Raw genomic sequence first — 13,125 nt, 5'->3', positions numbered from 1 at the left:
CTCCCTACCTCTCAATTTAAAGCAACATTGGACAATTTTTTTTTTTTTCTTCTAATTTTGGGTTATTACATTTAAAGTTGAAAGAAATTGATCGGTTGACATTTAGCCCTCTAGCAAATAATTACGAAAAAGTTATCCAAGAAGGACAAAATTTGGAGTAACGTAATAGTTCCAAAATCATTTTTAATCATAAAATGTTTTTTAATTTCTCACTCAATTAAACACTTAATTTAAGCACTATTTCTAAAGTCAACAATTTCTCCATCACCAAATAATCATTTTGACTGCATTTAATGCTTATACAATTTGATTGGTTGCCATTTAATTTTCTCATCAATTAATTAATTACGGAAACTTGTATTACAGGACAAAATTGTCATTAACCTAATACGATAATTGGAGATGTGGGTACAAATTTTAAATTTTTAAAATTTTATTAAAAAATTGTTTAATATCACATTTATTATTTAAATATGTATTAATTAATCATAATCTTTATTCAAGCATTATTTAAGTAAATAAAATAAAATGCCTTTAATTTTATTTTTGATATATAATATTATTTTAATTCCACACCTAAGACTTTTTGTATGGTGTAATTCAACGCTTTGATAAGTCAACGTTTAGTTGGGTTATATTAATATTTAGAATAAATTCACAACTGAAAACAAGTTGGGTTGGCATTGAATGAGCAATCAAGCGATCACTCAAGAAGCCTATATAACGGGTTAAGAGAGTTTAATTCAAAACCCAATTTTATAAGCAAAGATGGGTTCTTTTTCTTCTTTAATCCCCACCATTGTCATTGCACTTTTGGTGGCTCTAAGCTTGGCTTCCACAATAACAGCCAAAGGCTATGACTGCAAGTTTCCTCCACCACCACCACCCTCACCCTCACCGCCACCACCACCAAAGTTCTTTATAGCACCTCCTTCATTTCCAGCACCAAGGAGGCCGCCACCCCCTCCGCCACCAAAGAAGTCGCCACCTCTACCGGTACCAAAGAAGTTTCCTCTACCACCGTCGGCACCAATAGAGCCAGCTCCTCCACCACCACCATCACCACCATTACCAAACTCGACTCATTAACCAGGGCAAAAGAAGTCTCCTCCGCCTCCAACACCAATAAACAGGTCGCTAGGTCGCCTCCTCCTCCGCCGTCGTCTTACTACTGTTAGGTCAACATGTTCTCGCTAAGTGGGACTCTTTCATCCTTGTTGCTTTCATTTAGTATACTATCAATAAAATTATATCTTTTGTGTTTCTTCAGGTAAAAGCACACCTTCCTATTCCTATGGTAACACACATGAATCAAATATTATTTAAGTGTGAGTTTTGTTAAAATAATGTATTAAAAAGATTAAAATAGCATTCATGAACAATAAGATAAGACACATGAATGAAGTGTTATTTAAATCTCAGTTGTGCTAAAATAATATATTAAAAGGATTAAAATAAACTTGATTTTCGAGCTTTTAAATCTGGGATCTGAAAAAACATAAAGACCAAAATAAATAAAATAAAATATACGTCAAAATTTTGTGCAATTTACAAATGGGGAATGTGTTCTCCATACAAATTCAAACAAATGTAAAAACTACAAAATACATAGACATTAATGTCTTGAGACACTCCCTCTTTGGCCAGAGCTCCCCAGCAATTCTCTATCTCGACCTATGATCAATAGTCACTTGAAAAAAAATGAAGAATAGGGTGAGTAAAAATATTCTCATCACATCCTTGTCTTAGAACAAATATATATATATTCTAAACTCTAGGATGTTTGGGCCTAATCCCTATAGCTATCTAAGTATACGAAGAGACCTCAAAGTTTTGAGTGAGCCCTTGTCTTTTACTTAACCTTGGGGTCTATTTAGGTTGTTAGTCATTTGTACTTGACTTAGGTAACTTGAGACATTACCTCAATAAAATATGGTAGGCCTATAACGACATTACCACTCTTATAAACCTACCACTGGATAGGGGCACTATTGGATCTTACCTAGAATGTTGTGGGGGTATTGAAGAAGATAGGAGGATGAGACTCTGGTGACATTGTTCACACTCCTAGCGGCCTAGAGAGATACCTTAGTCATTTTTGGGTGCCGTGGAGGTTTACTAGGTTTCTAGGATGTCTAGGAAACTTAAAACACAAACTCTAAACTCTAGGACTCTTTATTCTAGCTCCTTGGGACTTTCTTAGTTTGGAAGCACTAGTGTCTAGACCTTTAATCGGCATTCATGATCCTATAGTGCTTAGATTACTGGAGCCGTTACTTACCCTAGGTCATCATATAATCGACCTATATTTTGCGCCATAAGTCTTATGTCAATGTAGACAACTATGCTCGACAAGGAGAACATGCATTCTATCACCTCGAGCTAACATACATTCTAATGCCTTCATGCAAGCTCAATGAGAAGATAACGTCCATCAATCACTTGAAGCATATATTACAATATTACTTCCTCCTTTTTAGCCCAACTAAACATATATAACAACATGCATCTCAAAATTTTATCTTATCTTAGGGGCATTTCTATAATTTTCGACAACATACGTGACATTCTCAGCTAAAACTACTGATTTGATGCTTTATTCATGTATATTCTAACAACCTAAGACAGGATATGATAGCATGATTGTTCGTTCTAGCAATCCCTACCAGTATTGCTCGAGGAGAGTCTGAATGGTTACTCACTTAGATGATGTGTGCCTTTCTAAACTCATTTTCCACTGGTTAGCTGCTCAAAATTTTCTGAAATTCCTCTAGCAAGACCTAGTTCAAGTTTAATTAGGGTCATAATTGAAATAAAAGCAAAAAAAAACAGTCGTACGAGAGTTGAAATGAATGGAAATTAGCACTTCACGTGCCTTCATAGACTTCCCACAGGTAGGCAGGATATCTCATGCGTGGGTCTCACGCTTGCATACGCATGCGCTCAGAAATGCATTGTGCTCCAAGCAGGCCCGAGTTTGAGCTTTAGCTGTAACACCCGAGCTCCGACAAAGTATTAAATATTTTTTTTTTTCTATGAGTCCAAACTTGAGTTTTATTGAGAGCCTTAAAGATGAAATTTCAAGATAGCGTAGAAGAGAAAAATACTTGAAAAAGTCGAGCCCTCGATTAGATACCTGAAAATTGAAATTTGTGAAAGGTAAAAGAAAAGACAGGCAAAAGAAAGAAAAGAAAAGAACGGAGAAGGAATAAAAAGAAAGGAAAGGAAAGAGAAGAAAAGAAAAGAAACGAAAGGAAAAGGAATAAAAAGAAAGGAAAGGAAAGAGAAGAGAAGAAAAGAAAAGAAAGAGAAATGAAAAGAAAAGAAAGGAAGGAAACCCTAGAGAGTAGGAAGATAACTGCCTCCTAACTTCGATTCCGACCGCAAGAAGCCTAATTCCGGCCAAGATCCTTCATAGAAACTTGCTATATCTCACATTGGTTGGAGAAGAGAACGAAACACTCTTTATAAGGGTGTGAAATCCTTTCCCTAGCAGACACATTTTAAAGTTTTGAGGAAAAACTCAAAGAAGACAATATCTGCCAGCAATGGATATGTGCCGTTACAAATGGTATTAGAGCAAGACATCGGACTATGTGCCAGCGAGGAACCTATTCCTCGAAGGGGGTAGACACGAGGCGATGTGCCAGTACAGACGCTGGGCCCTAAAGAGGTGGTGGATTGTAATATCCCATGTTGGTTGGGGAGGAAAACAAAACACTAGGTAGCAGACGCGTTTTAAAGACTTAAGGAGAAGCCCGAAAGAAAAAGCTCAAAGAGGACAATATCTGCTAGCGGTGGACCTAGCCGTTACAGTTGGTTATTTATAGGAAATGAAAGGTGATAGAAAACTTCCAATACAAAGCCATAATATGATTGCGACCCCCGAACATCGAATACCAATACAAATAATGGAGAATACTTTATTTTGTATTTGTTTGAAAAACTTTTTTGTTCTATCTAACTAATGAATACTCCTTTTGTAACGTAAATAGATAATGAAGTTTCAATTAGGAAGGGAAGTGATGGTATTTAATATGCAATAAAAGAACTTAGGAATGGGTTTAGCTAAAAATGAATACTTTAAATAAATTTTTATCAAAATATATTTAATGATATAGTATTTAAATAATAAAATGACCCAATCAATTTGTTATAACATAAGATTAAAGCTATAAATACTATATTATAGCGTTAAAAAATAATGTTATAATAAATTAAAGATAACCTAATATTTTTAGCTATATTAAACATATTATAGATTTAATAAAACGCTATAAAAAAAGTTTTTATATCAATGTATATAAACTATAGTTGTATCTTCTATTATAGCATCTATTATAGCTTTTTTTTTAAAATGCTATAAAAGTCTCGTACGGTTAATAACATGGGCTGTCACAACGTACGAAAAACGCTATAAAAAGTCTACGATAGCATTTCTCGTGTGTTATCCACTCCTTTATTTCTTGTAGTGCCACTACCCTTCAAAGCCCAAAAAAAAAAAGACATAAATTATGGCCATGATTGACAAGGGTGGAAAATCATGAATCAAGTACTATTTATGGAAACTTATGATCCACTTCACCTTTGCAAATGTCACTTCTAAAACTCCAAACAGTTCTTCCTAACTCAGTCAACTTGTAACACATAATTTTGTATATAAATAAATGCTTGCTAAATCTTCATAGTCTTTGATCATGTAATAGATCCATTTAGAATATTTGAAACACCGTGATTCTTATAATCTTCTCCCTCTTCGGAAGGATTCGTTATCGAATTAGAAGAGTTATCACCTACATCAAAAGAACTAAAGTAAGCAACATTGAAAGTAGGATGTATTGTAAAATTTTCTTGGAAGATCAATTTTATAATCATTGTTATTAATTCCTTCAAGAAACTGGCAAGGGTCATCCCCTCCTAGATGTAACTTTATCTTCCTTTAAAATGAAAATTTCTCCTCGCGAAAATGTATCTAAACCCGATCAGCAGGTTAGAAAATAAGTTTCAGGTTAGAAAATAAGTTTCTTTCGTCCTTTTTTCATTCTTGAACCAACTTTGAGATTTTATTTTTTAATTCTCTTTCACCTCTTTATATGGTTGGTTTGTTTATGACTGCTTCACTCACAAAAACATTAGAAATAACAGGAATACGAGGTGTAAATGAATTAAATTCATAGATATATTAGTCCAAACTGTCTTTTCTGTATACTTTCCCCGGTTCCATTGCTACCGCAGGCTTTACGCAATCAATCGGATCATATAGATATCCCTTCAACACAACATAGGTTATCGAAAGGATCTCAGAGACCCACCAAAGCACGAAATCCAGAATCTTTCAAAAAACGGATTCCTATTCGAAAGTGCATAACCGCATGGATAAGCTCACACTAACCCTTCAATTTTGGATCCAATTCGGAATTTTCTTTGGGAGGTATCGGGAAGGAATTGGAATGTAATAATATCAATTCATACAGATACAGAAGAAAAGATTCTCTACTGATTCAAACACTATACCCGCGGGATAGGGATAGAGAAAGAGGAAAAAAACGAAGATTTCACATAGTACTTTTGATCTATATGATCTAGACTTAACTTCTTTACCTTTGAAATATTAATTACAAAACTTAGAACGTCATGCTTCATGTTTCAGCCAAAAGAAGGGACCGTGCAACATATTGTAACTTTTGTTAATCACAGAATGTTCTATTGAGCCACCCCATGTACTTCTTTTGCAAGTAAATCTTTTATAAAAAATTTACAAACACAATGCTTACTTTTCTTGAACATAAATTCACAAACACATAATAATCATCCAGAGCTTTATTCACAAGACAAGATGCAAGATGCATTAAAGTTCTCTTTTCTAAGTATAATCAAAACAGATTTAACATGCTCTACATGTATCAAACAAAGTTTTCAAATAAATTAAAATATCATTCAAAATACACATCAAATGGTCACTCAAAGCACATTAATGTACTAAGAATATTAGTTAGCCCAATAAGCATAACAAATTATTCATACCATCCAAACTTAACTTTGAAAGTTATTTTTCATTCATCTCCTACTTGTATTCTAATTTGATGATATCTAGATTTTAAATTAATCTTAGTAAATAGACATGAACCATGAAATTCATCAAGCACGTTATCTAGTTTAGGAGTAGAATGTCGATACATTATAGTAATTTTGTTGATGGCTCTACAATTCACATATATGTGCCAAGTTCCATCTTTCTTTGTCATTAATAAGATTGGTACAAAACATGAACTTAAACTTTCTCGTGTATATAGCTATTTTCCATGAGCGCCTCCACTTGACTCTTAATTTTTTTAGTCTCAGTTAGATTGACTTTATAAGCTGGTCTATTAGGAATGACAGTCGTCGAAATGAAATCTATTTTATGTTCAATACCTCTAATGGGAGGTAATCTTGTAGGTACTTCATCTTGGGACACGTCCTCAAATCAAATCGTGTAAAAGAGATTGAAACACACTAGGCAAAGACAAGTTGTTATCATTAGAGGTCAAACACCCTTCCTCGTACTTAAATACAAAGATGATTTTTTTTCTTTTGTGAAAACATTGCACTTCTCACCTCTACAACTCTAACCTAACCATTTACTTTCTTTCTTTTTTCTTTTTTCTTTTTTCTTTTTCAATTTCATCTCTTCTTTAATTCTTCTTTCCACTAATTTTTACATTCTTCTACTTAAAATTCTTTTTTTTTTTCCTCTCTCTCGCTTCAATTGATTAGCAAATACATATGCATAACTGAAAGGTACAAGAGTGGTTTTTCTACCATCTTTTGTAAAAGACTACATATTCAAATAACCATCGTACACGACTTTCCTATCAAATTTCCAAGGTCAGCCAAGCAGTATGTCTCTAGCAAGTATTGATAACACATCATAAAGAATTTCATCTTTATATTTTTTCAAAATAAAAATATATTAAAGCTTGTAAAACTAACTTTATTGTTCCACTATCACCGAGTCATTGAAGCTCGTAAAGTTTAAGATGGTGTTGGGTTGGAATTTGCAACCTTTTGATCAACATGGTACTTACTATGTTAGTGCAACTTCTACTATCAATAACAAGACTACAAAGAGTCCCATTAACTAAACCCCATGTTCGAAATAGATTATCTCTTTGGTCATCAACATCGTTCTCCAAAACTTGAGTTTTAAGAAGTCTTCCTGTAACAAGTGTCAAACCTCTTCATTCTCCATGATTTCTTTATCAACTAGTTCATCAGGATCATTTTCCTCACCATTTGTGACAAATTCTCCATTCTTAATGATTATGACTTTCTTATTAGAACAATCGCGACTAATATGACCAATTCCTTAACGTTTCCAGCATTTGATGTCTATTTCTTTCTCGAATCTCGTTGTATTCCTTCACTTTCTCCTTATCCTGGGAGGTCTCAATTTTGTCTTTTTTTGTCAAGCTCATAATTGTCTCTAAGCTTGAAATCTATCTTTTCAATATTTTCATTCTTTTTTTCCAAGGGTTAAAAGAAGTAGACTTAGAAAGAGCATACCACTTGGAGTTCTTCTCCCAAGTTAATTACCCTTCAATTTTGAGGGCAAGGTGTAAGAATGTTTGCATATCAAAGTACACTTGCATATCTACTCAATGAGCAAGTTGTCGGTTCAATCCACCAAAAAATTTAGCAATTATATCCTCCTCGTCTTCATCAATGCATGCTCTATTCATAAGAGTCTCTATTTCTTTGTAATAATCTTCTACACTTTTGAATCCTTTGGTAAAGTATACAATTTTTGCTTGAGTACTCGAGAATAATGCTTAGGAATGTACCTTTTCCTTATCAATGTATTAATTTTCTCTCACGTTTCAATTGGTTCTTCATAATTTCTCCTCCACTTTGATTACAAACATGTCCACTACATAATTGCATAATCACAAATTCAGCCATGGCAAGTTTTAGCTTCCTTTCTTCACTAAAATTGTAGCAATCGAAAAAATGCTCAATTTCGCTCTCATATTACAAATTCTCCTCCAGATCAGACTTCCCATAAAATGTTGAAATTTTGAAGCTTTACTCTCCTAACTCCTCTTTCTTCTCTTCTCTCATATTGGTAATCCCTCTTAACCCTTCATAGAGACATCGAATGTTGGAAATGTCAAGGAATTGGTCATATTAGCTGTGATTGTCCAAACAAGAGAGTCATGATCATCAAGAATGGACAAGTTATCATTAGATGTGAGGAAAGTGACCAAGATAAGCTAGTTGAAGAAGAAGTCCAGGAGGATGAAGAGGAATTGGAAGATGGGAGTCATTTGGCAGTTCTTACAAGAAAACTTCTTAAAACTCAAGATACAGAGAATGATGTTGATGATCAAAAGAGACAACATATTTCACAAACGGTGTTTAGTGAAGAGGACTTCTTGTAATCTTGTTATTAATAGTGGAAGTCGCACCAATGTAGTAAGTACCATGTTGATCAAAAGGTTATAAAGTTTCAACCCAACACCATCTTAAATCTTACAAGTTTCAAAGGCTCAAGGTCAGTGGTACAGTGAAGGTAGTTTCTCATGCTTTAATATCTTTTACTTTGGAAAAATATAAAAATGAAATTCTTTGTGATGTGTTTTCAATGTTTGCTGGAGACATATTGTTTGGTCGACCTTGGAAATTTGATAAGAAAGTCTTGTATGATGGTTATTTGAATAGGTATGCTTTTATAAAAGATAGCAGAAAAGTCACTCTTGTACCTTTGAGTTATGTATTTGTAGTTGCTAGTCAAATTAAAGTTGGAGGAAAAAGAAAAGAGTTTGATGAAGAAGAATTGAAAGAAAAACCAGAATTGAGTGAAAATTTAAAAGAAAAATCAAAGAGAAAAAAATACAAAAATAGAAAAAAAAAATGAAAATAGATATGAGATTGAAAAAAAGGAAAAAATGTAATTGGCTAGAGTTGGAGAGGTGAGAAGGGCAATGTTTTCACAAACAACCATCTTTGTACTTATGCACAAGAAATGATGTTTGATCTCTAACGATAACAATTTGTCTTTGTCTAGTATGTTTCAATCTCTTTTACAAGAATTTGAGGATATGTTCCAAGATAAAGGACATAAAGGACTACCTCCTATTAGAGGTATTGAGCATAAAAAAGACTTCATTCCGGGAGCTGTTATTCTTAATAGGACAGCTTATAAAGTCAACCCAACTGAAACTAAAAATTCAGAGACAAGTGGAGGAGCTCATGGAAAAGGGCTAAATACGAGAAAGTTTGAGTTCATATTCGGTACCAGTCTTATTGGTGCCAAAGAAAGATGGAATGTGGCGCATGTGCATGGACTGTAAAGCCATCAACAAAATCATTGTAAAGTATCGATATCCTATTTCTAGACTAGACGATATGTTTGATGAATTGTCTGGTTCATGTCTACTTATAAAGATTGATTTGAAATCTGGATAGCATCATATTATAATGCATGTATGAGATGAATGGAAAACAATTTTCAAAACTAAGTTTGGATGGTATGAATGGCTTGTTATGCCTTTTGAGTTAAAAGTAATGCTCCGAGTACATTTATGCACTTAATGAATCATGTTTTGAGAGAATATTTGGGAAACATGATGTTGTGTATTTTGATGATGTTTTAATTTATTCGAAAACTTTGCAAGAACATGTGGAGTATGTTAAGTCAGTTTTGATTACATTTAGAAAAGATAAACTTTATGCTAATTTTAATAAGTATAGTTTTTGTATGGAAAAAGTTAACTTTCCTAACTTCATAGTTGGTAAACATGGAGCAGAAGTAGATGAAGAGAAAGTTAAAAGCAATTAGGGATTGGCCAACATAAAAAAATACAAGTGAAGTTCGGAGTTTTCATGGGTTAGCTAGCTTCTATATGAAATTTATAAAAAAAATTTAGCACGATAACTGCACCATTAAATGACTTATTGAAAAAAAATGTTGTTTTTAAATGAGAGGAAATGCAAGAGAACGCATTCAATGAGCTTAAAAAAAATTAACCAAGGCACCATTATTTGTCTTGCCTAACTTTGATAAGACTTTTGAAATTGAGTGTGATGCAAGTAGTTTGGGCATAAGTGTTGTTTTGATGCAAGTAGTTTGGGCATAGGTGCTGTTTTGATGCAAGATGGAAAACGCTTAAAGTATTTTAGTGAACTATGATAAAGAATTGTCGCTCTAATTCTCACATTGCAGGTGTGGCAACACTATTTTTATGGCCTAGAGAATTTGTGATCCAATCATGAATGCTTGTGAATACTTGAAGTATCTTAAGGGTCAAAGCAAACTAAACCGTAGGTATGCAAAGTGGGTGAAGTTTATTGAAACATTTCTATATGTCATCAAATATAAGCAAGGTAAGGATAATATAGTAGCTGATACATTATCTAGAAGATAGCAGCTGATGCATTATCTAGAAAGTACAATCTGTTTACTTTTCTTAGCAAAAATTCTAGATTTGAGCCTATCAAAGAATTATACGGGGATGACTAGGACTTTGGAACTATTTATACATCTTGTCCGGCAACAAAAGCGGTGGATGATTATTATGTGTTTCATGAATTTCTATTTAAGAAAAGTAAACTTTGTATTCTTAAATACTCTATAAGAGATTTGCTTGTATAAGAAGAAACACATGGGGTAACTTAATGGGACATTTTGGAACTAATAAAACTTATAATGTGTTGTATGAACACTTCTTTTGTCCAAAGATGAAGCACGACGTTCATAAGTTTTGTAGCCAATGTTTTAAATGTAAATAAGCTAAATCTATATCACAACCAAATGAATTGTATACACATTTGAATGTACCTAACAAACCTTGGACTAATATATCTATGGATTTTGTTCTTGGTTTGCCACACACAAAAATTAAAAAAAAAAAAAGGAAATAGTATTCTTGTTATGGTAGACAACTCATTTTATTACATGCAACAAGACGGGTGATGCAAACCATGTTGCTGACTTATTCTTTGGGGAAGTAGTAAGATTACATGGAATCATCAAAATTATTGTTAGTGATAGAGATGTTAAATTCTCAAGACACTTTTGGAATGTGGTAAATTTGGTACCAAATTGTTGTTTTCAACTACGTGTCATCCTCAGAATGATGGGCAGACTGAGGTGGTTAATAGAATATTAGGAGCATTGCTTAGGGCTAATATTCCTAAGAATATTAAGTTTTGGGACGAATGTTTGTCATTTGTAAAGTTTGCATATAATAGAGCAATTCATAATACTACTCATTGTTCTTTTGAAGTTACGCTCTTGATTTACTCACTATTCCTTTTAATATTTTTGTGAGTGAAGTAGCCACAAGCAAGGTATATTTGATCAAAACAGTGCACAAAGAGGTGAAGGAAAAAATTGAGAAACAAGATTTTAAAGTTGTTTCAAGAATTAACAAATGACGGAAGGAAATAATTTTTCAACCCAATGATTGGGTTTGGATACATTTTCGCAAGGAGCGATTCTCATCTCAAAAAAAAGACAAAGTTACATCCAAGAGGGGATAACCTTATAAAGTTCTTAAAGAATTACAATATCTATAAAATTGATCTTTCAGGAGAATTTTCAATATATTCTATTTTCGATGTTGCTTTCTTGAGTCCTTTTGATGTAGGTGATGATTTTTCTGATTCAAGGACGAATCCTTTTGAAGAGGGGGAAGATGATAAGGATCACGGTGTTCCAACTGAACCTATTACACGATCTAAAGCCAAGAAGATTCAACAAGCATTTATTTTTTATCTACAGAATTTGACAAGCTCGGTTCAACCATTATTTCATGTGTTACAAGCGGATGAAGTTGTTATAAATAGCATTTGGTTGATAATTTGTTAGAGAACTTTATTTATTATTTTAATTCCACAATGGGCAAAAGGGTGGGAAGTTACTTGTCAAAATAACCTAACTTTTTTTTTAGATTGAAAGGGGAGTGCGAGTAAATCATGGTCACTAAGCATTTGAAGGGTTGGAAGTTTCTTTTGTAGAGAGAGTATAAATACCCACAAATTGCTATGTAAAGGACAAATTTTTTTAGGAATGAAATTGAACTCTCAAGTTCAGACTTTCTCTCCTAGAATTTGAGTTTCATCTTTATCATTTCTAAATTTCAAGCAATTCTTGTGGTAGATTGCATCAAGTTGTGATCAAATTCTATTGTGAAGTGACTCAAATTACAATAAGGTTTCAAATCTTCTATTGTGAAGTGACTCAAATTACAACAAGGTTTCAAATCTTACTCCTGATCTTAAGAGGTATTCTGATTTTACCATTATCTCTTGGCTGATCTGAATTTTGTATAAGAAGGCGTTAATTTCTTTGATTCAAGAGTTCTTGCTTCAATAAATGTTGGAATCGTTGGGCTGAGGATTAGCATTGTTTTTTCTCTGCTACTATAGCTATTTGGTCTTCTAGAAATGTCTTGAAGTTCCACGTGGTTCTCTTGCATGTCACAAGACCCTGTTGGAGACCGAAAGTTGTTCATTGGATTCTAGTACCACAATTCTTCCGGACAACAGATCTCATTTAGGGTGGACCAACTTTTATATTCCCATACTTGGTAAACTTGTATGGCCACATCAGTAAATAACTAACATCCTGGGTTGAGGCACGACCTCATCATACCTATTAAGACCATATGGCGTCATCTCTTTTGAACATCATATTGTGTAAGGTTAGCAGGCAACCTTTAAACACAGAGTCACAGTGTCACAATGAATCTAGGGAGCATAAAAAAATTAAAATTTTTTAAATATAATAAAGAAAAGCTTCATTAACTTTAAATATATATATATATATGTATATATATAATGGGCGGCATTGTGGAACCATGCTATCCACAATGCTATATAATCCTTCGTCACATTGTCACTAAGATAAATGAGGCAGAACTTCACAAAGATTATGAGAGTTTACGTTTTGCCTCACAACATCACTCCCATTCACTCCCATGAAAAGTAAAAGACTATGCGAGTCTTCATCCCCCCTTCACGAACGCTTTTGCACAATGTAACAACAAAAAACCATAAACCACACTAAAAGTGAAAAAACGAAAGAACAACAAATGACCAATTTTAATATAGTTTGTACTCTTATTTGTAGGACCTGCTAGA

General features: G+C 33.4%; 1 protein-coding gene across 1 annotated transcript; it reads left to right on the top strand.

Moving 5' to 3' along the window:
- Nucleotides 1-768: 768 nt before the first annotated feature.
- Nucleotides 769-1,089, top strand: LOC111433401 (chitin-binding lectin 1-like). The gene has a single exon (XM_023070452.1). The coding sequence runs from the start codon at nucleotides 769-771 to the stop codon at nucleotides 1,087-1,089; it is 321 nt and encodes a 106-aa protein (XP_022926220.1).
- The last annotated feature ends 12,036 nt before the right edge of the window (nucleotides 1,090-13,125 follow it).

The sequence above is a fragment of the Cucurbita moschata genome, unplaced genomic scaffold (genome assembly GCF_002738365.1).
Source record: "Cucurbita moschata cultivar Rifu unplaced genomic scaffold, Cmos_1.0 Cmo_Scf00042, whole genome shotgun sequence".
In the NCBI taxonomy this organism is placed as follows: Eukaryota; Viridiplantae; Streptophyta; class Magnoliopsida; order Cucurbitales; family Cucurbitaceae; genus Cucurbita; species Cucurbita moschata.
The sequence above is the reverse complement of the archived record's forward strand: the minus strand, read 5'-3'. Positions and strand labels throughout refer to the sequence as shown.

Bases quoted from the DNA above. Each gene is read 5' to 3' on its own strand.
- LOC111433401 (XM_023070452.1), top strand. From the start codon at position 769: ATGGGTTCTTTTTCTTCTTTAATCCCCACCATTGTCATTGCACTTTTG.